At 43.5% G+C, this 25,749-nt stretch overlaps 2 protein-coding genes across 7 annotated transcripts; both read right to left on the bottom strand.

Moving 5' to 3' along the window:
• Window positions 1-244: 244 nt before the first annotated feature.
• LOC106589400 (tartrate-resistant acid phosphatase type 5) lies at window positions 245-5,233 on the bottom strand. Of its 4 annotated transcripts, none has more exons than XM_014179344.2 (8): window positions 5,105-5,233; window positions 4,152-4,242; window positions 3,527-3,726; window positions 3,203-3,327; window positions 2,612-2,774; window positions 2,145-2,327; window positions 1,014-1,163; window positions 245-791 (listed from the first exon to the last, which is right to left on the bottom strand). In XM_014179344.2, exons 2-8 carry the CDS (start codon window positions 4,240-4,242, stop codon window positions 672-674), a joined length of 1,032 nt encoding a protein of 343 aa, XP_014034819.2. In that variant the 5' UTR covers window positions 5,105-5,233; the 3' UTR covers window positions 245-671. The 4 variants fall into 4 exon arrangements, with proteins under 4 accessions (XP_014034819.2, XP_014034837.2, XP_014034829.2 ...); XM_014179362.2 differs by lacking the exon at window positions 5,105-5,233 and adding an exon at window positions 4,915-4,933; XM_014179354.2 differs by lacking the exon at window positions 5,105-5,233 and adding an exon at window positions 4,441-4,563.
• Window positions 5,234-10,430: 5,197 nt separating this feature from the next.
• On the bottom strand, window positions 10,431-24,888 carry LOC106589563 (interleukin enhancer-binding factor 3). 3 transcript variants are annotated; one of them, XM_045707626.1, is made up of 20 exons: window positions 24,794-24,888; window positions 24,040-24,200; window positions 23,290-23,404; window positions 22,082-22,299; window positions 20,976-21,150; window positions 20,486-20,663; window positions 18,750-18,847; window positions 17,992-18,087; window positions 17,709-17,820; window positions 17,468-17,565; window positions 17,086-17,197; window positions 16,809-16,937; window positions 16,391-16,599; window positions 15,850-15,969; window positions 15,442-15,567; window positions 14,959-15,126; window positions 13,250-13,367; window positions 12,958-12,996; window positions 11,864-12,256; window positions 10,431-11,237 (listed from the first exon to the last, which is right to left on the bottom strand). In XM_045707626.1, exons 2-20 carry the CDS (start codon window positions 24,162-24,164, stop codon window positions 11,104-11,106), a joined length of 2,763 nt encoding a protein of 920 aa, XP_045563582.1. In that variant the 5' UTR covers window positions 24,165-24,200; window positions 24,794-24,888; the 3' UTR covers window positions 10,431-11,103. The 3 variants fall into 3 exon arrangements, with proteins under 3 accessions (XP_045563582.1, XP_045563581.1, XP_045563586.1); XM_045707625.1 differs by having other exon boundaries at window positions 24,040-24,197; window positions 24,794-24,867; XM_045707630.1 differs by having other exon boundaries at window positions 17,104-17,197; window positions 24,794-24,849.
• Between the last annotated feature and the right edge of the window lie 861 nt (window positions 24,889-25,749).

Below are 25,749 nucleotides of genomic sequence, written 5' to 3'. Positions count from 1 at the left end.
TGTCAGAGCCTGGCCTTTGAGTCAATTAATTTAGGACACTGGAATACGAGTCGTCACTGTTTTTTAACTAGCGGTGCAGTGAAATAGCCTGATCACCAGAGGGCAGCATGTACAAGGATAAATAGATGACTTGGTCCTTCAACGCCATTGTAATGGGCTAATGCTGAGGCCCAATGATCAATATAGCAAGCCCTGAAAGAGCTAACAGATTAGCATCAATATGTACAAACTACAGGAAAACAAATCCAAAAGGTTATTTATTCTTTAAATGAACACAATCTCTTTTTACATTTAATTTTAAAAAAACAACATCCTTTCATTATAATACATTTTTCTCCTTTATGCTACATTCGGGCAAACTTATAATTTCACCAAAGTTAATGCCAAGGTTGTTTTCTAAAATCGCAACCTGAAGTCATCCATCCATCAAACATGCACTATAATAACTGCCAGTCTTGTATCCACACCTCAGCCATCCATCCTATTGTACATGGTCAATATCTAGCCCTTACGAAGGACTACATTTGAGTAAATTGTACTTTGACAGAATTGAACTGCTAAAGTAGAAATATTGTAAAATAAATCAATGTAGTCCTTAATTTAAGGGCTAGGTCATATATACACACACACGTCAATTGTGACCGTTTATTTAGTCATTTCTTCCACTAGGGCTAATCCTTGTCGTCGCTGCCATTTTGGTCATCGTCGATGTCCCTGCGTGGCAAGACAGTGCGGTACAGAGACGTCCCTTTAGCCTGGATGAAGGTGAGGGTCATCTTGTCCTTGGTTACCTTCAATACAATACAACTTTATTGATCCACTCAGGGAAAGGCAAATGTACGTCTGAAATGGCACCCTATTCCCCATGGAGTGCACTATTGACCAGAGACTATTGAGAATAGGCTGCCATGTGACACAGCCAAAGTCTGTCTACAAGTATGAAAACCACAAACAGTATACAGATAAGACAATTCAATAAAACGCTAGAATGGACAATTCTATTTATGACTGACCTCTCCGTGGACAAAGCCTCCCAGGGTAGAAAACTGGCCTGTAAAAAACTTGAGGGTGTCTTTGGGGACATGGTGCCAGTGACGCGTGTCTGGGTCCAGGAAGTTACCGGCACCGCTCACTACATAGCCCACACCAGACTCCTTCAGGTACTGAGGAGAGAATAGGGAGAGGGGGAAAATTGACATTAAAAAAAAAAAAAAGTCAGGGTCATGTTTGGCAGAGCGCAAACATTTTAAAATAGAGCCACTACCTGAAAATATTTTTTAATTGTGTTGAACATTTTTCTACAGTTTGCCATTCCAAACGATGCCATGATGCAACTTAAAAACCGCTTAAGGATCCACCCCTTTTTTTTTTTTTTTTTTCACCTAAAATGACACCCAAATCAAACTTCCTGTAGCTCAGGCCCTGAAGCAAGGATATGCATATTATTGGTACCATTTGAAAGGAAACACTTTGAAGATTGTGGAAATGTGAAAGGAATCTAGGAGAACATAATAGACCTGGTAAAAGATAATACAAAGGAGAAAAAAAAAACATTTTGTATTTTTTTGTACCTTCATCATTGAAATGCAAAAGAAAGGCCATAATGTATTTTTCCAGCCCAGGTGAAATTTAGATTTGTCACTAGATGGCAGCAGTGCATGTGCAAAGTTTTAGACTGATCCAATGAACCATTGCATTTATGTTCAGAGTTTTGTATCAAGACTGTCCAAATGTGGCAAAAAATTATTCATAACTTTTCATGTTCAAAATTGTGCACTCTCCTCAAACAGCATGGTATTCTTTCACTGTAATAGCTACTGTAAAATTGGACAATGCAGTTAGATTAACAAAAATGTAAGCTTTCTGGCAATATCAGACATGTCTATGTCCTGGGAAATGTTCTTGTTAATCGCATTAGCCTACGTTAGCTCAACTGTCCCGTGGAAGGGTCACCAATCCCGAAAGGAGTTTTAACATTATCCATCAATAAATCGAGAATGTTTACTTTAGCATGTCACTTTAGCAATCTTCCATATGGCCTTCCTTTATCTAACAGCAACCCTCTGGTTGATAGAATAGTTGGTTACACCACTAGTAGTTTAGGAGAAGACTATGCGAAATTAAGTTTCAAAACCTCCACAAACCTGCAGGTTGTGGTCGTGACCACAGAAGTATGCGGTGGCCTTGTGTTTGACCAGAAGGGGGCGTAGTCTCTTCAGGAGGCACTCTGTGGGGCCGTGCTCAGACACTGACCACACCGGGTAGTGACCAGCCACAAGCAGGAAGTCAGCCTTGGACTGGGCCATCCTCTGTTGCAGCCAGGTCAGCTGGTAGGTGGATACAGTAAATGAAGACTTAGTTATTGATAATTTCCTCTACAACATTGTTTTTTTGAATTTCTGATGGAGAATTTGTCAGCAGTTGCAATTAATTAACCATAAGGACAAGAGAAGAATAACAAAAGTGTAAAAAGTACATCCAGTTGCAACAATGGTCAGGTTGACAGGGTCAGTGGAACAAAGAAAGTCAATAGAATCTCAAATCTTAAAGTGACTTTAAAAGTTCAAGCCAAAAACATTTTATTTAACAAAGCCCAGAATAATCTGTGTACCTGTCGGTTGGCCTCAACGGTGCTGAGGGGTCCGCGGGGCTTCTCATCAACGTAGTCGTCAGAGTTACCACACAGCATTACTGTATCCAGCATCATGATGCTCAGAGTGCGCTTGGTGTTGGGGATACGGAAGTTCAGCTCGTAGTAGTAGTGAGGGAACCGCCTGAGGGGGGATTGAGGCTCAATGAATGAAGACTGCTCAATGAAGGTTAAGATAGAAACAGCTCAGTGAAAAGGTCTGCATCCCGAATGGCACCCTAATCCCAACAGTGTACTATTTTAGACATTTGGGATGCAAACTAGGATTATGCAGTGAAAAGACTGATTCTGCTGCATGATACAACATATATGATGAACAGAGATACGGAAAACTTTTAAAGGTTTTATACTGTCAAAGACTTGCATAAGGTCTAAGCAAAGACAGTGGAAAAATTAAGATGTCCCACTCAGGTGGTTTACCATTGAAAAAAAGGGGTGGCTGTCCCATAGGCACCAATGCATTATCAGCTGGGTCTTGTCTGCTTAGTTCATGAACCAGAAAAGAGGAGCGAGTGAAATGTCTCTCCTCTGGTCTAAGTGTCTGTTTCTTACCATCTGTCAGACTTGCGGCTGTAGTCGATCTGAGCCTTGACGTTGCCCGCATGGTCGTGGTTTCCAGCCAGGATGTACCAGGGAATGTTGAGAGAGTCAGCCGTGTACACGCGCTCAAAGGTATCCTGAGAGGGCAGATTGATAAACAACCACATTCCCATTCTGTTTGCAAACCGTACACATTTAAAATTCCTCAAGACGTAACACAGACACAGCAACTAACCATTAGGATCAGAAAAACATTCACAGCAAAGAAAGTAAAGATATTTGATCCATTTTGCCATAGCTGGAGTACAGCTGGAGTAACTCTGCTTAACAACTGACCTGGAATCTTGGAGAATCTGCACTGTTCACTCCAGAGTAGTAGAAGTTATCACCCAGGGCCAGAACAAAGTCTGCACCCATCTGCTCTGCTGTCTTGCCCATCTCCCAGGCTGTAGCCTTCTCCACCGGTGTGATGTAGGGAGGGTAGGGCACCCCACCCCAGTCCCCCAGAGCCAGGAACCGGATGGACGTTTGGTTCTCTGGGGGAGAAACCACCACCATACATGTAGTATTATAGCCATTTAACAGACACTTTTAACCAAAGAAATGTACAGTTCAAGTGTATGAGGCCCACGCAGGAATCAAACCCATTACATCCTCCAACAAACGCATAGCGTCTCAGAAAATGTAGTGTATATATACACACACACAACTTACTATAACAGATTGATTTGTAGCCAAATGGCATGTGTCAGTGGAAGTATAACTGAAAAGCAGTGGAGACTGGTGGGAGGTGCTATAGGAGGATGCGCTCATTGTAATGTCTGGAATGGAATCAATGGAACTGAGTCAAACATGTTTTCCATATGTTTCATACCATTCCATTTATTCCATTCCAGCCATTACATGAGACCGTCCTCCTATAGCATCTCCCACCAGCCACCACTGTTGAAAATGTACATACTGCTGCTTTGCTCCAGGTCCTGGAAGGCAGTGGGGAGGCAGTGGACCACAGGGACGGCAGTCAGCAGGAGGGTGAACAGGGAAAGGGCCATCTAAAAGGACAAAAACAATTCATGATAACTTGCTTTGGTTTTATTTGACAAAATCCAAGTCCAATGTTAGGACTACAGAAGAACTGAATAGCCTGATATGGCACTACAGATTGTGCTTTGTCAGGGAAAATCCTACAAACTACAGATTGAAACTAAAACATGCAAACACTGCCAACTCAGCACAAGCAATAACCTTACATTGCAGTAAGAAAACAAACTACCACAAGTAACAAAGGCTCTCGCATCATGTGTTGACAGACTCAATTCTCTGTCTTCCCCAGAGCAAGCACCACTTCTTGTAAGTCCAAAATGGCAGCTTATTGATCGTTTATTGAGTTGACCAATCCCAGCTGGGACTCGCTGTTGCCAATCAGAGTTCTAGTACCACTGTGGCAGGGAAGATAGTAATACAGCATGTAATACAGCTTGTCAGAGTTGACCATTCATAGCTGGTTAGGATAATTAGGTTAATGTTAGGGTTAGCTAAAATGCTTACAAATTCAACTTTTGAACTCAATTTGACATAAGCTGTATCTTGTCGAACCATGACCCAGGGAAGGGTCATGACTCGTGATCTCATCCCTCTCATGCCCGTTGCATTAGAAGTGTCAAAGAATGAATATAGCATAAGTTTTGTACCTAACAAACTGTTTTAAATAACCTACATCTCACCTACAGAACAGCTTCTCCAAACCCCAGATACAAAGCAGTCAACTTTACATGGAGTAAAATCAGAATATGCAGATCTATTTAGCAAAAAACAAATAGCCAGCCGTATTCAATATGAAGAAATCCTGAAAGTGCTGTTTCTCCTACACTGAAAACCTACAGGTTGATAAGAATGTCATGTAAATCCACTCACTGTGATGGTAGTGAGTTGTCCTGAGTGTCCTACTGCAGCCAGGCCAACACTCTGTCTATTCAGTCTCCACTCCTCTTTGATCAGCTCCTGTCTGTCTGTCCTGATAGAACCAAGGTAACCCCAGGCCAGCCCCACCCCACCCCAAAGCCCCACCCACAACCCCAGGCCAGTCTGTGATCAACCCCAGACTACAACCATGCCACTGGAGCATGACAGTTGTTCACAGCCTTGGCCCCGAGTCAGTCTTGGGACCAGAGAAGGAGTGCTAGCAGCATGTGACTGACATTGGTTATAAAAGCTAATGGTCAGACTCCACATTTTCCACCTCAGTGTTAATCAGCTTTTCTCCTTTTCTGTCTCTCAAACTTCTTATTTTTCTCTCCTTCGTTTGCTCTCTCTCTCTCTCCCTGTATCCTCTCAACAGTATCTTGAAGGCTTGATGGATTGCTTTTGAGCAAGGGGTCTTCTTCCTTTTCTTGGAATGCCCCCCCATCATGTTTGCAAAAAAAAAGTTGTTTACTTATCAGTGCTTATAAATTACTACTGTACATTTACCTCTATGACCCCACCTAGCAGCATTGTGTGACCTTGCCATATTCACTCATCTGTCAATGTATGGGCAGATTCTCAGAAACATGACCTGAGAGGTCCAGAGGTCAAAGGAGCTGCACATCAATGATCTAACAGTACACGTGTCAAACCACAGATTATCCATTATATTGACCAGATACTCAATTGGCCGCTCTAACAATGAAAATAAATGTCTTCAAAAAGGGAAGGGAGGAGGCAAGATCAGGTGGGACCATTCTAGCTAATGTGTTTGGACACACCTACAAATTCCAGGGTATTCTTTATTTTTACATTGCAGAATAATAGTGAAGACATCAAAACTATGAAATAATACATATGGAATCATGTAGTAACAAAAAGTACACATATATATATATACACACATATATACACACACACACACACACATATATATATACATATATATACACATATATATATATATATATATATATATATACACACACACACACATACATACACATACACATACATACATATATATATATTATATATATATATATATATATATATACACATATATATATACTGCTCAAAAAAATAAAGGGAACACTTAAACAACACAATGTAACTCCAAGTCAATCACACTTCTGTGAAATCAAACTGTCCACTTAGGAAGCAACACTGATTGACAATACATTTCACATGCTGTTGTGCAAATGGAATAGACAACAGGTGGAAATTATAGGCAATTAGCAAGACACCCCCAATAAAGGAGTGGTTCTGCAGGTGGTAACCACAGACCACTTCTCAGTTCCTATGCTTCCTGGCTGATGTTTTGGTCACTTTGAATGCTGGCGGTGCTTTCACTCTAGTGGTAGCATGAGACGGAGTCTACAACCCACACAAGTGGCTCAGGTAGTGCAGCTCATCCAGGATGGCACATCAATGCGAGCTGTGGCAAGAAGGTTTGCTGTGTCTGTCAGCGTAGTGTGAGGACGTTTGGCATTTGCCACTGGCGCCCTGTGCTCTTCACAGATGAAAGCAGGTTCACACTGAGCACGTGACAGTCTGGAGACGCCGTGGAGAACGTTCTGCTGCCTGCAACATCCTCCAGCATGACCGGTTTGGCGGTGGGTCAGTCATGGTGTGGGGTGGCATTTCTTTGGGGGGGCCGCACAGCCCTCCATGTACTCGCCAGAGGTAGCCTGACTGCCATTAGGTACCGAGATGAGATCCTCAGACCCCTTGTGAGACCATATGCTGGTGCGGTTGGCCCTGGGTTCCTCCTAATGCAAGACAATGCTAGACCTCATGTGGCTGGAGTGTGTCAGCAGTTCCTGCAAGAGGAAGGCATTGATGCTATGGACTGGCCCGCCCGTTCCCCAGACCTGAATCCAATTGAGCACATCTGGGACATCATGTCTCGCTCCATCCACCAACGCCACGTTGCACCAAAGACTGTCCAGGAGTTGGCGGATGCTTTAGTCCAGGTCTGGGAGGAGATCCCTCAGGAGACCATCCGCCACCTCATCAGTAGCATGCCCAGGTGTTGTAGGGAGGTCATACAGGCACGTGGAGGCCACAAACACTACTGAGCCTCATTTTGACTTGTTTTAAGGACATTACATCAAAGTTGGATCAACCTGTAGTGTGGTTTTCCACTTTAATTTTGAGTGTGACTCCAAATCCAGACCTCCATGGGTTGATAAATTTCCATTGATTATTTGTGTGATTTTGTTGTCAGCACATTCAACTATGTAAAGAAAAAAGTATTTAATAAGATTATTTCTTTCATTCAGATCTAGGATGTGTTATTTTAGTGTTCCCTTTATTTTTTTTGAGCAGTGTATATACACACACACGTATATAGCAGCATTGTATAGATAGGTATTTATATTGCTGACTATTTTTCAATGCAACTTTTAACTTATCCAATCACAGCTGTGAGACACAGAGGAACTTATAAGGTCTCCATGTTTGCAGCAGACACGATCACAGTTCAATAGAAAATGCTGGTGGCGAGTGATTGATCTGTTTGATAAATTCGAGAAAAAATAGTATTCTGAAGTTTGCTGGGATGTTACCTACCCTACTTATATCAGTAGACTCAGAACAACCTAAGCATTACAAAACGTACATTAGATCAAATAAGCCACACGTAGCAAATAAGCCATTACATTATTTGTTAACCAAATTCGACACCCATTGACCTTCACACAAAAACTACTAGCTTGGTGAGCGAAAAAAACGCCACCTGATGGAGAAAACAGATTTTGGGCCGTAATCCCTCTCGCGTTGCCTCTTCCTCTCTGGTCAAACTTATTCCGTGGACCGCTGTCGGTTTTTGTTCCTCCCTTTTACTTGATTGATGAATTAAGGTCACTAATTAGTAAGGAACGACCCTCACCTGGTTATCCAGGTTTAAACAAAAAAAACAGCAGACAATAGGCCCTTCATGGAATGAGTTTGACACCCCTGTAGTAGTAGAACAGGACAGAGATAATGTATGGAGGTTAATTGGAATTGTGGGGAAAAGCTGTGAATAAAACAGTATTGCATGTATATGGGGCTATATTTAAAATGTAAAATCTACACCACAATGGATGTTTTTAATTTATGTCATATGGTTTTTGAAGAATGATTAACAATTAACTGATAGTTGTAAGTTGCAAATACAGTGAGGGAAAAAAGTAATTGAACAGTGAGACAATAACAAAAAAAACGCATGTCAAAAATGTTATAAATTGATTTGCATTTTAATGAGGGAAATAAGTATTTGACCCCCTTCTCAATCAGAAAGATTTCTGGCTCCCAGGTGTCTTTTATACAGGTAACGAGCTGAGATTAGGAGCACACTCTTAAAGGGAGTGCTCCTAATCTCAGTTTGTTACCTGTATAAAAAACACCTGTCCACAGAAGCAATCAATCAATCAGATTCCAAGCTCTCCACCATGGCCAAGACCAAAGAGCTCTCCAAGGATGTCAGGGACAAGATTGTAGACCTACACAAGGCTGGAATGGGCTACAAGACCATCGCCAAGCAGCTTGGTGAGAAGGTGACAACAGTTGGTGCAATTATTTGCAAATGGAAGAAACACAAAATAACTGTCAATCTCCCTCTGCCTGGGGCTCCATGCAAGATCTCACCTCGTGGAGTTGCAATGATCATGAGAACGGTGAGGAATCAGCCAAGAACTACACGGGAGGATCTTGTCAATGATCTCAAGGCAGCTGGGACCACAGTCACCAAGAAAACAATTGGTAAACACACTACGCCGTGAAGGACTGAAATCCTGCAGCGCCCGCAAGGTCCCCCTGCTCAAGAAAGCACATATACATGCCCGTCTGAAGTTTGCCAATGAACATCTGAATGATTCAGAGGACAACTGGGTGAAAGTGTTGTGGTCAGATGAGACCTAAATGGAGCTCTTTGGCATCAACTCAACTCGCCATGTTTGGAGGAGGAGGAATGCTGCCTATGACCCCAAGAACACCATCCCCGCTGTCAAACATGGAGGTGGAAACATTATGCTTTGGGGGTGTTTTTCTGCTAAGGGGACAGGACAACTTCACCGCATCAAAGGGACGACGGACGGGGCCATGTTCCGTCAAATCTTGGGTGAGAACCTCCTTCCCTAAGCCAGGGCATTGAAAATGGGTCGTGGATGGGTATTCCAGCATGACAATGACCCAAAACACACGGCCAAGGCAACAAAGGAGTGGCTCAAGAAGAAGCACATTAAGGTCCTGGAGTGGCCTAGCCAGTCTCCAGACCTTAATCCAATAGAAAATCTGTGGAGGGAGCTGAAGGTTTGAGTTGCCAAGCGTCAGCCTCGAAACCATAATGACTTGGAGAAGATCTGCAAAGAGGAGTGGGACCAAAATCCCTCCTGAGATGTGTGCAAACCTGGTGGCCAACTACAAGAAACGTCTGACCTCTGTGATTGCCAACAAGGGTTTTGCCACCAAGTACTAAGTCATGTTTTGCAGAGGGGCCAAATACTTATTTCCTTCATAAAAATGCAAATCAATCTATAACATTTGACATGCTTTTTTCTGGATTTTTTTGTTATTCTGTCTCACTGTTCAAAAATGAACCTACCATTAAAATTATAGACTGATCATTTCTTTGTCAGTGGGCAAACATACAAAATCAGGGGATCAAGTACTTTTTTCCCCCTCACTGTAAAGTCTTCTAGCTACAGTACATAGTGGGGTATGGTAGGCCAGGCTCTAGAACCACAATGAGGAAGTGCATTCAGTGGTTAAGAGTAGAAACTAAAGCATAGCATACCTTCAGAGAAAGCATTTGGGCCATTGGCTCCCAATGCATGAGCCATGATCTGCATCATAATGTTACTTGTGAGGAACATCCCTGGTATTTTAAAGTGATGCTCAAGATGAGTTAGCTACATCGTCTTTCTAGGCATTTAAAATGTAACCACCGCCAGTCAGGTCAACAATAGGATTCAGTCTATATTCAATACAGAACTAAAAGTAACAAGTTGGCCCGCAGCATGAAAACATGTCAGGGGATCGGTCGCCATGTGGAGAAGAAGCCTAAACAGAGTAGACCTGGTTTCAGTAACTACTTGATACCTTTCAAATACTTTGAACGTTTGCTTTAGGCTGCCTGGAGTTTGAGTTTGCACTTTTGGGGCTTTTCTTTTGTTTGCATTACAACAGGCAAGCTCAATCAAGCACAGATAAAAGTATTTGAAATGATTTCAAATAGTATTTAAACCCAGGTCTGGAAAAAAGTGGTCAGTGTATGTAAAGTATGACACTTTGCTCCAAAATAAAAGTAATTTATTCTTACAAACAACCAGATACAAGCCTTTTACCGAAACCTTGCAATTAACACATTTCCATTGCTCTTTCACATACAAATCCAAGTTACTGTCAACTTGTTTTTGTAACCACACTGCTGGTTAATATAATAACAATTAAAACATAAAATAGTGATTGAAATTAAAATCGAAAATAAAAATGTAAAGAAAAGTCTTTGAAACAGACATTTTAAAGACTAAGAACAGATTCTCCGTTTACATTCACATTCAACCTCGGGTGGCTTGACAACAGAAAAACAAAAAGTGTAAAAAATTTAAAAAAAATAGGGAAATACATTTAAAAAAAACTTGAACAAAACAAGAAGTCTATGACCCAAAATAGCATCATTCCGAAAGCGCTATTATTATTTCCTTTTTGTAATCCCGATACAGAACTGAACAACTTGTTAGACACATTTAGGTTACATTTACCACATGGTAAATAAAGAAATGGATAGTCTGGTTTATGAAATAAAGTGATGGTGAAAATGACTGAGGGTTTAGGATGAATCCATTTTAGATCAATATAATGAAAGTAGAGAAAGACATTAAGGTCTTCTTTTCCTCTGGGGGAATGCTTTTAGAGGGTTGGTGGGGGGCTTGAGAGAGGGATGTGGTGTGTGTGTGTGGTACCTCCTATTTATACTGATAGTTCATGTTTCCGTATCCCGTGGGGTAGGAGGTCTGCTGGGTCTGGGGAGTAGCAGCCGCCCCGTAGCCCTGGGAGGAGGCGTTCCCGTACATGCTGAAGCTCGATTGGTTGCCGTAGCCTACGGACCAATGAAACATCAATAAGAACAAGGCATTAAATAATCAACCGATCAGATGCTCTTTAAACCATTATTAAGACATTGGATATCAAGTGACTAAAGACAGAACCAATATCAGAAATAATACCAGATAAAAATCTCTATATATTGGTATACACACACACACAGTGCCTTCAGAAAGTATTCCCACTCCTTGACCTTTTTCACATTTTGTTGGGTTACAGCCTGAATTTAAAATGGAATAAATGTGGATTTGTTTGTCACTGGCCTATACACAATACCCCATAATGTCAAAGTGGAATTATGTTTAGAAATGTAAACATTTGAAAAGCTGAAATGTCTTGAGCTAATAAGTATTCAACCCCTTTGTTATGACAAGGCTAAATACGTTCCAGTATTTAATAAGTGGCATGGACTCACTCTGTGCAATAATGGTGTTTAACATGATTTTTGAATGACTACCTCATCTCTGTACCCCACACATTATTATTATCATCATCATCATCTGTAAGAATACTTTCTGAAGGCACTGTAACCGGTGTATGAATGCGGGTATGAGTGTGTGTGGCGGTGGGGGCCTCCTTTGGCCCCTTACATAGATTTCTACTCACCGCATCCCCACTCACCGTAACTGTACATTTGGCCCCCGGTGACAGAGCTGGGGTAGGCTGTACTGTACATAGAGTAGTCCACCTGTTGTTGCTGGGTCTGTTGGGCTTGAGCCTGAGCTGCAGTCAGCAGACTCTTCTTATCCCCTCCGTAGCCATAACTATAGGGGCTCTGCTGGTCCAGGGGAGGGGCCACCGACTGGTAGGCACCCAGGGAAGATGCACCGACCTGGGCTTGGGCGGTCATGGCGGCCGAGGTGGCGGAGGCGGTTATGGCCGGTGTGGTGTAGGATGATTCGGGGTAGAAGGTGCCGTAGCCGGTGGTGTTGCCGCTGGCGTCTGGCTCTGTGGAGGCGTCACCGGTGGTTGTAGTGGAAGCAGCCTCTGTTGCACCCATACTGTACAGATTGTCTGAGGGAGAGATGGACAATGAAGTTACGATAGCGTGATTGGTGAATGGAGGACATTTAGTATTGGTTGGAGGAACACTTAGCAAATGCTGTGAAGGGGATATCTTTTTGAGAAAAACTGAGAAATGTATAGTGATCGTCTCTATATCTCAGCCAAACAACTTCAACTAGGAAGTAAAAATACAGTATATTTTCCTTTTAATTCATGTTATTATTATTATTATTATTATGACAAATGCTCAACATTGTGTTGCAGCCCAGCCCCATGGGTCAGCCCCAGCATTCAAGTCAACATGATGGAGAGAGATGCTAGGGTTTAAATAAGAGAAGCAATGTGTAAGTGTTAAGACTCAACTTAGAGGCCAAGGAGGGCAGAAAGCAAAGCCAGCAGTCAGGGCCCCTTTAGCCCACTTCTGGGGCCCCATTCCTACCTTCTTTGAAGTAGGCGTAATCACTAATTCAATCATTATACATGATTATACAGTTGATGCAAGGGAGGCACATGGCTATCTAATTCATGGATTTCTAGTGATTATACTTGAAGGAAGTACTTTAAGTAATTGAAATGGGTACCAGTGACTCAATAGACTATAGTGGCTATAAAATAGATAAGGCTAGAGATAAGTTACCAAACACAAATGAACACACCTAATCTATCACTCATTAGTTCCCTTGACAACAGTGTGGAGAGAAGACACTTACGATAACCAGAGCCAGCACTGCTTCCATAACGGTAGTTTGCTGTTAACAAGAAAAGAGATCTAGATTTATTAACGCAAAGGAGCCCAAAAGAGTTGGACGATTTCCTAACAAGCTCTCTAGAACAGTCCGACTATAGGCTTATTGTCTAGTCATTAACTTATTTACTAAATAATCTAAAATAAGCCATATTTGAATGATTTTCTGATAACCTCATCTCTGTGAGAACATGCTCTTAAAAGGCATTAAGTCCAGTCTAGATCCTGAGATAGACAGTCCAAGTGAAGTGTCCTACTTTGGTTGTAGCTGCTGCCAGTCGTAGGCTTTCCTCGACCCCTGCCTCGCCCGCGGCCCCGGTTGTTAGGCTCCGTGTCGGTTGGAATGCCTCGAATAGTGCCAAAGCCTGGGATATGCTGTTGAGGGGAGGTCAGAGGTCACTAAAGGGTTCCTGGTCATGGTGTGTGTGTGGATTAATTAATGGCTATTCCTAGTCATGATTCTATAGTATTGTGAGGTGCATTACAGTGTGTGTACGAAAGATAAACTCAGCAAAAAAAGAAACGTCCCTTTTTCAGGACCCTGTTTTTCAAAGATCATTTGTAAAAATCCAAATAACTTCACAGATCTTCATTGTAAAGGCTTTAAACACTGTTTCCCATGCTTGTTCAATGAACCATAAACAATTAATGAACATGCATCTGTGGAACGGTCGTTAAGACACTAACAGCTTACAGACGGCAATTAAGGAAATTAAGGTCACAGTTATGAAAACTTAGGACACTAAATAGGCCTTTCTACTGACTCTGGAAAAACACCAAAAGAAAGATGCCCAGGGTCCCTGCTCATCTGCATGAACGTGCCTTAGGCATGCTGCAAGGAGGCATGCGGACTGCAGATGTGGCCAGGGCAATAAATTGCAATGTCCGTACTGTGAGATGCCTAAGACAGCACGTACAGCTGATCATCCTTGCAGTGGCAGACCACGTGTAACACCTGCACAGGATCGGTACATCCAAACATCACACCTGCGGGACAGGTACAGGATGGCAACAACTGCCCGAGTTACACCAGGAATGCACAATCACTCCATCAATGCTGAGACTGTCCGCAATAGGCTGACAGAGGCTGGACTGAGGGCTTGTAGGCCTGTTTTAAGGCAGGTCTTCACCAGACATCACAGGCAACAACGTCGCCTATGGGCACAAATCCACCGTCGCTGGACCAGACAGGACTGGCAAAAGGTGCTCTTCACTGACGAGTCGTGGTTTTGTCTCACCAGGGGTGATGGTCAGATTCGTGTTTATCGTCGAAGGAATTAGGGTTACACCAAAGCCTATACTCAGGAGCAGGATCGATTTGGAGGTGGAGGGCCCGTCATGGTCTGGGACGGTGTGTCACAGCATCATCAGACTGAGCTTGTTGTCATTGCAGGCAGACATCCTCCTCCCTCATCTGGCACCCTTCCTGCAGGCTCATCCTGACCTGACCCTCCAGCATGACAATGCCACCAGCCATACTGCTTGTTATGTGCGTGATTTCCTGCAAGACAGGAATGTCAGTGTTCTGCCATGGCCAGCGAAGAGCCCGGATCTCAATCCCATTGAGCACGTCTGGGACCTGTTGGATTGGAGGGTGAAGGCTAGGGCCATTCCCCGTATAAATGTCTGGGAACTTGCAGGTGCCTTGGTGGAAGAGTGGGGTAACATCTCACAGCAAGAACTGGCAAATCTGGTGCAGTCCATGAGGAGGAGATGCACTGCAGTACTTAATGCAGTTGTTGGCCACACCAGATACTGACTGTTACTTTTGATTTTGATCCCCCCTTTGTTCAGGAACACATTATTCCATTTTTGTTAGTCACATGTCTGTGGAACTTGTTCAGTTTATGTCTCAGTTGTTGAATCTTATGTTCATACAAATATTTACACGTTAAGTTTGCTGAAAATAAACACAGTTGACAGTGAGAGGCGTTTCTTTTTTTGCTGAGTTTATATCATGTCTTACCATGGAAGTGTATGTGACTGGTTTCTTCTTCTTGGGGTCAGAGTGAGGGTTATAGTAGGGCCCCGCCCCCTCGGGGAAGAGTTTGTCCAAAGCAGCTAAGGCTGCGTAGGCTTTGGCCTCCTTCTTGTTGGAGCCTCGACCTTTGAACTTCTGTCCATCTACCTCCACCTGTGAGTGGCGGAGGTGGTTACAAAGAGACACATGCTGGTTACTGTGTTTCCACATCCTGCTCTGTCAACTACATCTGGGCCCATACTCATAAAGCCTCTCAGAGTGGTAGTGCTGATCTAGGATCGTAATGAATAAGATTCTACATAAAAATGGGGACCTGATCCTAGAGCAGTACTTCTACTCTGAGATGCTTTGTTGATACGAGCCCTGACCTTACTGGTTATTCATCTACTGTAGTTTCCAAATCCATGCGCAATGAATCAATAGAATTGTCCCAAGCGTGCAAACCCCGCTCATCTGCCACTGACTGACCTCCATGACAAAGCACTTGTCATGGCTGCCCCCGGTCTCAGCAGAGAGCTCGTACTTCAGGCTGCGTCTCTTCTCGTTCAGCTCCATCACTGGGTTCTTCCCGTGCTTGGTGAGGATGGGACCGTTCTGATAGTATGGAAGAAATAGCAGAACAGTCAAGTCCTTGTTCTACGTACCCAGAGTCAGATAAACTCACAGATACCATTTTTATGTTGTTGCATGCAGTAGGAAGGAAGGATGCGGTAGTTTCACAAGCTAATGCTAACTATTGTTAGCGCAATGACTGGAAGTCTACAGGTACAGTTGCAATGCTTTGTGCTGCTTTATGAAAGTATATTAAGTCAACCATTTTAAAAAGTCACAGGGAAAAGCCAGAGAACATAAGAGATATGAAGAGAGAAGGACTACCTCGTCAGATGCAATGGACGCATCACTTGCTGTAGGTGTGGATGGTACGTTGGCTCCTCCCTCTTCGCCTGGTTCAATCTTCACATCCGCCCCAGTGGGCAGGCCCAACTTCTGCAGGACCTGAGATGGACAGGGAGAGAGAGGACTTGGTGGACGGGCAGCCATTATAGACAGAGTCAATACAAACAACAAGGCATTCAATGCAAAACCAGCGGATTACATTCTTGGAGAACAATGACATAACACTTTGATGACAGCAAGCGAGGGTTACAGAGAGAGGAGAAACACTACTCCTTCAAAGAGAGTGACATTTGATTTCAGGGACCAACTTGTGTTGTACCAGTTAACCATCATCTTAAAGGGATAGTGCGAGATGTGTCTAGTTACCCAGAGTCGTGGATACCATTTTTATGTCTCTACGTGCAGTATGAAGGAACTTGCAGGTAGATTTGCACGCTAATGCTAACTAGTGTTAGCGCAATGACTGGAAGTCTACTGGTACAGCTAGCATGTTTTTTAGCCGAGGCATATAATCCCTTACCTTGGCAGCTAGGTGGAGTTTGGCGGTGCGTTTGGACGGCCCTGAGGCCTCGTACGTATCGCCTTCCACGTCTACGGACATGGTGAACACCGGGAAGTGCACTGGACCGCTCTGACCCGTCAGACGGTACTGCAGACCAGGCTTGTGCTGGTTAAGACGCATCAGGGCGTTCATGGCCATAGGAGAGTCCCCGGGCTTCTCTTCTGTGGCTGGGGGAAGGGAGAGTGAAAGAGAGAGTGACAGCAAGAGAGACAGGGAGAGATAGTGAGAAAGAGATAGATGGGGAGGGGGGGAGAAAGAAAGGGATAAAGAGGGAGAGAGCATATCAGAACAGGAACAAATGTAACCTCCTCAAAAAGAGCCTCAATGGTAGAATAGCTACGAAATATCCCAGTCGAAGACCACTTCGGATACATACACGACTTTCTAGGAAATTTGGGATATTTCTGGAACTTCTGAAACTTCCTCTTCTTGCTGTCATCTCCCCCTTTGTCCGTGGCATCATGAGGTCTCTTGGGAGGGTAGGTGGAACTGGCCAGGATCTGAGCTGGTAGGGACATGGAAAAGGGACAAGGTTCAGGAAAAGTTCAAATTCACAACACATCAAGACTACTACTAGACAGCTAATATGAAAGTCACATTTGAGAAGCATGGGACAGGCCAGGAAGATCGCCAAAAACTGAGGAGATACTAACAACCGTAGTTTCTGAGACCTGGCCCTATGGTCCTCCTTGGTTCCCTGGCAGGCAGGGAATCCATCCCCAGCACCTTGTACAGCTGTCCAAACGCAGACAACCTTAGGGCATGCTGACAGGGAAAAACAAACGTAGAACACAGTCAATCACAAAAGGAAGCACATGGGAGTGAATAACACAATTGATATTTGATATTCTACCTGGGGCGCATTAAGGACGCAACATAACAGAACTTTCAGTGACAAAAATCTTGTGTAGAACAGATATTATCGTTTTTCAAGTAGAGTAGGAAATCATGTCAGCTCCATTTGTTACAATTCTACCTGGAACATTATAGGCATAAATATTTCACCTAACCGAATAAAACTGCAGCCTGTTTTACCTGGGCACTCTGTGTAATGTCCTCACGTTGCTGAGTGTCCAGGTGGCTGATGGCGTCCACCTTCTCCTTCTCACAAGGGTCCTTGATACCCGGACCGTCTTTGAAAAACAGAAGAACATTTGAACTAGTTTAATTTGGTGGATGTCATTTCTACATTGTTCTGAGAGGTGTTCCGCAAGGCTATGCTCTAGGCCCTATATTTTCTCTACCCGATACAGGTCTTTAGGGATAAAAGACTTACCGGCCATCAGGATTCCAGACGCCAAGCACTCTAGAACTCTGCGGAAAGACTCTCCTGCTCCCATTGGCCGATCGCATGTTCCAATGGCCTTCTCACACAGCAGCTCTAAAGGCTACACAGAACAGAGAGAGAACAGTAGATAATGAATCTAGTTCAGACCTGGATCCCACCGCTGCCACCAAATGTAATAATATTTATTTACTTATATTTAATAATTTATTGTATGACATGTATATCATTATAGTCAATATTACATGTATTATATTAGTTTGACTTGACTCACCCATCCTCTGAGTGGAGCCCAGGTGGGGACGCGGTTACACAGGTCTCTCATGATACGGATCACGATGGCGGCCGACTTCAGGTCGTTGACCTTAGCCTGAGAGAGACAAGCACGGGCCGAGCTAAGTCAAAGAGGGTGCGATATCCAACGACCTTCCTTCCTTCCTACCTACCTACCTACCTACCTAGAGCACTGGTAAATAAAATAAATAAAAAAGGGGTGCAATATTCCAGTAGCCTCGCGAGCCGCATGATCCCGCGAGCTTACATGAATGCGCGCTGCAGCCAGCTCACGAGGCTAATATTCCTGGACAGCACAAAGGAAAAGTGTGATACGAGTCGAATTCAACCAATTGTGTAAGTAACTGAGTCATCAGGAATATTGCACCCAGAGGTAGCATAGGAAGATTAGTGTAGTATCTCTCCAATATACCATTGGAGCCAAATACTTAATTACGAGGGAAAGGGGATACCTAGTCAGCTGCACAACTTAATGTATTCAACCAAAATGTGCATTTAACCCAACCCCTCTGAACGAGCGATGGTTACATAGTGTTTAGGGACCCTTAAAAACAACGTAGCTACAATATCAGTTGTACTAGCAAATAACAGCAATATAGTTCCAAGGAAGACAGAATGTTTTCTATGATTTCAATGAGGCATTGTGAGAGCATACAAACTCACAACTCATTATGGGACAAGGCAGAATAAAAGGCACATTTGAACACTTTATTTGACAAGTAAAGACGGGATGCAAACCTGGAACCACTTGGCGTGGCGGAGAGATGCCAAGGCAGTTAGGCATTTCTGCCTGTCCAGAACGTCCGCCGGCGCATCGCTGTCGACCGTTAGCTTTTCTATTGGTCGATGGGTGGGATAAGAAGACAAGGTACGGTTTGACCAAGGGGGGGGGTTCTGTCTCGAGGCTCGGGGAGGAGGCAGCTTTTCCCAAGGCAGGACAAGGACTTCTACATCGCTTGCCATTTGGGGTTTTAGACTGGGTTTCTGTACAGCACTTTGTGACATTGGCTGGTGTAAAAAGAGCTTTATGAATAAATTTGATTGAAGGGGACTCCCCGTAATTATAGAGAATGGATTTACCCACCCACCCTGTAGCACAAAACCCTATGCTAGGTCTAAGTGATGAGAGAGTACTATAGCCATCAGATTCACAGTGGGTACCAGAGCTTAATATTTCTCAATATAAGGTTTTGCTGGGGGGATTTCTTAGTCTTAATCAATCCTAGTCTTAGTACCCCTTCCCGCCGCCCCAGTGGTTTGGGTCATGCTGCTCTGCCCCTTTCCGAGACAGAATGAGATGCCAGTTGGTCAAAGGTCCAGCGTCCCTAAAAACTGACACACTAGAAGGCTTAGTAAGAGAGAATCAATCAGGTTTGGAATTACTGTACAAGGCAGTTGGAATCAGAATGCATCTGTGGTCGGCTCGGTACTGCAGCAAAACTGATGACTGCTTGGCTTCAGCTTGCCTTCCTCCAGCAACCAAATCTGGCCTTGATCCAAGACAAGGCCATTCTCTTGGAGGACGTAGCTACTAAAGATGATTGAAGTCAAAATGCCCTTTTCCTGACTTTTAATTAGATCACATTCATCTCTTTTGCCTCTCTCTCACATACACCCCACCCCCATGCATTACTCACTCACACATATTGCTCTCTCACATACACTTTCCCTTCCATATCCCTTGCTTGTGACTGGTTGTGTTCCCATTCAACCAGGCAGGTCAAAGGAAGGGTCCAAAAACATTACCTGTCATGCCGATCAGTTTTGCTGCAATACGAGCCTCACGTTACACTGTTCTGCATTAAAAACACATGCAATCAAATCTATATCCGCGCATTGGCTGGCATTCTCAGAAAAGCCTTCATTTCTTAACTTGAACAATACAATTAACTGTAAATTAAGTCGTACATTACTGTTATTAAAATAACCAAAAACATTATTACACAATGCATTATTAACGACTAAAAGAGGCATTGTAGCGATGAAGATTTTCGCCGTTTTGTTACATAATTACAGCGAATAGAAGAACTCCGAGCTCCAGTGAAGAACCAATCAGATTGTTTGTTCACTGGCATCGGTTCTAAAGTAGCCACTGTGCAGGTTCCACTAACCTCTATATTGACTGATCAGGTATTTAAATGGTGTCTCAGTGTATGGATCAGTAGGGAGCTGCACAGTAACATGCTTTAATTAAATAGTAACACACAGATTATCAGCTGTTGCTGATCTGAAGTTGCCTGCTGTTAAGTGCAGTCCAGGGCTGCCTACATTCAGCAAAGCACAATGTTGTGGAACATTGCCGATAGAAGTATCACACATAATATCTATTGGTGCACATATCACAAATATATCTATACATCATATTTCTGTCTGAAACGTCCCACAACGCTGTGCCCTGAACACAGCTGTGGTAGTGTTGGGTAGTCCCAGCCTCCTGGCCTGGTTTAAGGCTGGTCCCTGGGGGGGGGTCATACCTCCAGGTGGTCCCTCCAGGGGGGTGGTAGCTCCGGCACCCTCTGGCTCAGCCTCCATGCGGATCATGGGGGAGGTCAGGTGAATGGTTAGGGTCAGGACGGGCTCCTTGATGCTCTTGATCACAATCTCCGCCTCCTCTGGGATCTGGGTGACCTCATACTTGTCCTCTGTGACGAGCTTTAGTAGAGTTGGAATGATGGGAAAATAAATCAGTTAGGATTTTGGCTTACAGAAGGGTTGGCTTGGCTTACAGTACAGAAAGAAAGACAATATTAGCATAGAGGCGGCACCTTTCACAACCAAAAATACCTTTTTAAATATAGGTCCTATTGCAACTCTCTCGGTCACTCTCATATTCTCACTTCAAAATGACCAAAGAGAGACAACGTTAAAATCATCGAAGGATATCGGTCTCCATTGGGAAAGAGGTCTTCTGAGCACAATGGGACTTCCTGGTTGAGTAGAGGTTAAATGAAACAGATACACTACCTCAATCTGGGTGGAGAGGTTCTCAGCCACCTTCTTGAGCAGGGTGACGGTGGGTTTCTCAGTGCAGAGCAGCACCAGCTCCAGGTCCATGTCTCCCTTCAGCAGCAGGCCCTTGGCCACCAGGCCCACCCTCATCACCCCACGCAGGATACGCTCTGGAGGGGGAGCCACCTCACTGGGACAGGGGAGGGAGTACCAAGGAAATGCTTATTCAGAGACAAATGCAATAAGTAAATCTACAAGATATGAAGAACCACACATATCCAAGATTAGATGTACTGTTATCCTTCACTTCTTTCTCTCTCTAAAAATGCATCTTGCCTTCCTATGTTGAAGTATTCATTACATTTTAGACTTTTAGCAGATGCTCTTATCCAGAATGACTTACAGGAGCAATTAGGGTTAAGAGCACCAACAGATTTTTCACCTAGTCGGCTTGGGGATTCAAACCAGCGACCTTTCGGTTACTGACGAAACGCTCTTAACCACTAGGCTACCTGCAGCCTAAGAGTCACAGAACTTAATTGCTTGGATTAGTGAAAGTAATAGGATGTTAATCCAATCATGTATCAATCTCTTGCTTAACTCAAGGAAATGACGAAGGAAGCGTTTCCAAACAAATCAAATCAAACTTTATTTGTCACATGCGCCGAATACAACAAGTGTAGACTTTACCGTAAAATGCTTAATTACAAGCCCAACAGTGCAGTTCAAGAAGAGTTAAGAAAATATTTAGTATACTAAAGTAAAAAGTAATAATAAAAAGTAACACAATAACGAGGCTATATACAGGGGGCACCGGTACAAGTCAGTGTGCGGGCGTACAGGTTAGTAGAGGTAATTTGTACACATAGGTGGGGGTGAAGTGACTATGCACAGATAATAAACAGCGAGTAGCAGCAGTGTACAAAAGGGAGGGGTGGGGGTAGAAGCTGTTGAGGAGCCTTTTGGTCCTAGACTTGGTGCTCCGGTACCGCTTGCCATGCGGTAGCAGAGAGAACAGTCTATGACTTGGGTGACTGGAGTCTGACAATTTTATGGGCTTTCCTCTGACACCGCCTGGTATAGGTCCTGCAGTACCAGGGTCTTTGATCAGTCTTTCTTACCTCTCCTCTGCCCCTTCCACAGGTACAGGCGCCACCCCGACTCCGGCCTCCACATCCAGCAGGTCGGAGACGGTCTTGAGGGCACACTCCACGTGGGAGATGACTGTCTGCACCGCCTCCAGCTCCTCAGACGATGGGTACACCGCCGCGTGCTTCGCCATCATGTGGCGGTCGTCACTCACAAATATACGCATGGGAGGCGTGCGCACCGGAGGGGCCTGGAAGAGAGAAGGTAAGATGGAAAAGGGTAAGTGAGATGTGGGTCGTGTTCAGTTGGGCACACAGTAGGAAAACTGAAATCTATGTTCTTATTGTAATAAATCAACCGTGCGTCTTGCCTTTTTGAATGCCCGGCCATCTTCAGACAGCTGTTCGTTCCACAACACAAAATTCTAAAACAGGCTAGTTTTGTCTCCTCTAGTCTCTCCTTATATTGGCTGTTAGATGTGAAGTAGGCTTATTTTACTTTAATGCTTTTGAGTAGTTTGTTTAAAAAAATGTTATGGTATTAAAACAGTTTTTATTTTCATGACGGTCTTCATCCATAATCGTCGGTTACATGATTATACAGTTACCATGCCAGCCCTAAGCACTACTTTAATATGTTCCAATGGAATAGGATGTGTGTGAATGATCTGGAAAACCAGTATGACTAGTAAGTACAAATAGACTGAGGGGAAAAACTGTGACTGGAAAATTATAGTTACTGTATCATCTACAACTTCTGCATTTACATGCTTCTTAGCAAGAGAGGAAATAAAATATTTTATTAATGGCCATCACGTTGGAAACAAATCATAGGACCATTTGTCCAACATATCAAAGTAGGTGCAATTGGCTTCTCGTGTTGGCCTATTAACAGTATGCACAGCAGAGGAGACTGTTGAGGGGAGGACGGCTCATAGTAATGGCTAGAACAGAGTGAATGGAATGGTATTAAACACATCACAGTTTCCAAGGGCTTGATACCATCCCATTCACTCCATTCCAGCCATTATAATGAGCAATCCTCCCCTCACCAGCCTTCTGTGCTGTACAGGTGAAACAAATTGTTCTTCAAGTAAAATTCAACACAACACCTAGGGATAAATCTGATTCTCCAATCCTTGTGTTCATTCGGAGGTGACAGGCATTAGCCAGCGCTACATTCACACACACAGGGAATTTGTATTGACATGAAGAGAAACGGTCGAGGTGGAAGTTTGAACCTCAGTTTGGAGTCGGTTCTCCTCCATCTCCTGTATGGCGGCGATGTACTCATCGTACTGCCTCAGCTCCTCCTCGTAACAGAGACAGTCATACCAGTAGCGCAGCTCCTCATATCTGGGAGGGGAGAGAGACACAAAGTAGTTAGAATAGAAACCAATTACAGTACTAAGTTCACCTCTGTAGATTCAACATCGACCAATTTTGGCAGAGATTAGTTCAACCTTTGGAGAGAATTGAAATGCCTTGTGTGTAGAAATACTACATTGTAGTTTTCATAAGGTTACATTATTATAACCAGTTGGAGTAAGAGTAAAAGGCATGGATGAGAGAAGGCACTGCTCTTTAGTCAGTGCTCCTTGCATTTCCCCCCACTAATGGTTAAAGGACAATTCCACCCAAAAACTCTTAGTCCATTGTTGATGTTGTCCCAAAATATTTTGCATGTCAGAAATAGAGTTTTCCAGACATGTAACTTTCTAAATACATAAATACAGCCAGTATGATGCATTTTGCACCATATAATGCAAATCCATCATACCGGCTATATTTTTGTATTTTGAAAGTTATATCTCTGGAAAACTATATTTCTGACATGCAAAACATTTTGGGACTATATCAACAATGGACTAATGAAACAAATACCCAAATATAGTTTTAGGTGGAGTTTTCCTTTAAGGTTAGGACTGGGGAGGGGATGTGGGTCCTAGATCTGTACCTCATTGAAACTTCACCCTGGAGCGATACAATACCTGTCAAAGTCGTGTGGTAGCAGGCGATGGCCTCGCTGTATCAGGCTGTCCCAGTACAGGAGCTCTTCATAGGCCTGCCGTTCGTCCCAGACTGCATCTGGCACTGGCTCTGCTGCCATAGCCATGAACTTGTCTTTTTACTGCCACCTGTGTGACACCTGCTGTAGCCATAGAAACAGAAACACTGAAAATCCCTCTCTCTACAATGCACCACCTCATGATAAACACATGGTAAAGAAAACTATATACAGGTTGTATAAGAACATTTGGTGAAACTGAAGGTAGTGTGACATACGACAGGCTTGTACATCACGTGACATCCCTGAGGTAACTACCTATGTTTACGAACTACATTCGTAAACATACCAGGCAGTTGCACAACGACGTGCAGGTAAACTATGCTAACTGTTTGTTTACCAACAAATGTGTAAGCAGCTGTCCATACCGCTTTTGGTAATTTGGTTTTAAAACAAAACTAAAAAAACTAATTAAACACGCTGCAAACCAATAATTATTGGGCTAACAGAATTTGTTTTCAACCTGCGGTGGCGACGCCATTTTTATGGCAAGATAGCTAGCATGATACTACCAGATCAGAGACCGTACCAGATGCTGTAGTTAGCAAGGTAAGCTAATACTTTTTTGACGTTTAATTCAGCACATAACTGCAATTAAATACATCGCTAGCAGAATGTCTGTATTAATTTACAAACACTAAAGTAACAACCTTTTCTAGATCGTTAAAAACACTCACCTGAAAAGGAAGGAGGCACGGTAATGTCGCGCTGTTTGGGGGGCGTGGAGCTGCGCGGTGTCGCGCAATAATGACGTATTTTAGCAACACCTTGGTGGCTTCTTCTTCTGTGGGACAATGGCGGACTACAACCCCAGAAGGTGTATTGCCGCCACCCACTGGACGGGTTGAAAAACCAAAACAAGGTAAAAAATAAAATCCATATGTGATAGGGAAACTAACTTATTAATACACCTAAATAAAAATAGTACATTGACAAAAACATAACAAAACTCCTACTTCTTCCTTCTTTCAAATCTCCATATCTCCCTTCTCAGGCTCTAGGGCCTGAGAGGGTGGTAAGGCTTGTGACAATATTTCAATGTAACTCATCCGCTGTGAAGTCTTCCAGTTCCAGGAACCACTCTGCCACATCCACAATGACATCTATTTTCCTGGACCTTCTCTCCACCTTGGCAGTACTATTAATCACCATAGCTATGAAGGCCACCTTCTTAACCTTTAAAATGCCAGGTCCTGCTGGTGAAAGGCAACCCCTGCAGCCTCCAGTGAAGGCCTATCTACCAACATCGATTCTTCAGGAGCACCTTTCAAACCCTTAACCCTTTTAACAGCGGCTGCATATGAAATGCTCTGGACAGCCCTGAATTTGGCCACCTCATTCTCTTTCACCCTTGTAGGGCAATCGAAAAATGTAGCTTCATGGTTCCCACCACAATTGCAACATGTTACATTTTCCTTATTTTAAAACACATGATATGATCTTTTCCACAACTTGGACATCTCGGTTTCTCCCTTCTGCAAACACTTGAAACATGACCAAAAGCTTTACAATGATCACACTCCATTGGTCTTGGGATAAATGCTCTGACTCTGTAGTTTATATACCCCAACTGCACTTGAGTAGGGAGAGACTCCATATTAACAAATAAAAGAACAGATAAACTCTTCACTTT

Source organism: Salmo salar, chromosome ssa02 (assembly GCF_905237065.1).
Source record: "Salmo salar chromosome ssa02, Ssal_v3.1, whole genome shotgun sequence".
NCBI classification, from domain to species: domain Eukaryota; kingdom Metazoa; phylum Chordata; class Actinopteri; order Salmoniformes; family Salmonidae; genus Salmo; species Salmo salar.
This window is presented reverse-complemented; position numbering and strand designations above follow the sequence as displayed.

Bases quoted from the DNA above. Each gene is read 5' to 3' on its own strand.
- LOC106589400 (XM_014179333.2), bottom strand. From the start codon at position 4,490: ATGATGCGAGAGCCTTTGTTACTTGTG. The intron at 3,328-3,526 runs GTCAGTTGTTAA...CTGCCCTCTCAG, and splicing joins CAGATTCTCCAAGATTCCAG to GATACCTTTGAGCGCGTGTA. The intron at 2,328-2,611 runs GTACACAGATTA...TCCACCTACCAG, and splicing joins CCGTTGAGGCCAACCGACAG to CTGACCTGGCTGCAACAGAG.
- LOC106589563 (XM_045707626.1), bottom strand. From the start codon at position 24,164: ATGGCTATGGCAGCAGAGCCAGTGCCAGATGCAGTCTGGGACGAACGG. The intron at 18,848-20,485 runs GTATGACCCCCC...ATCGACCAATAG, and splicing joins CCTGGAGGGACCACCTGGAG to AAAAGCTAACGGTCGACAGC. The intron at 16,938-17,085 runs GTTAGTATCTCC...TGTCCCTACCAG, and splicing joins AGGTCTCAGAAACTACGGTT to CTCAGATCCTGGCCAGTTCC.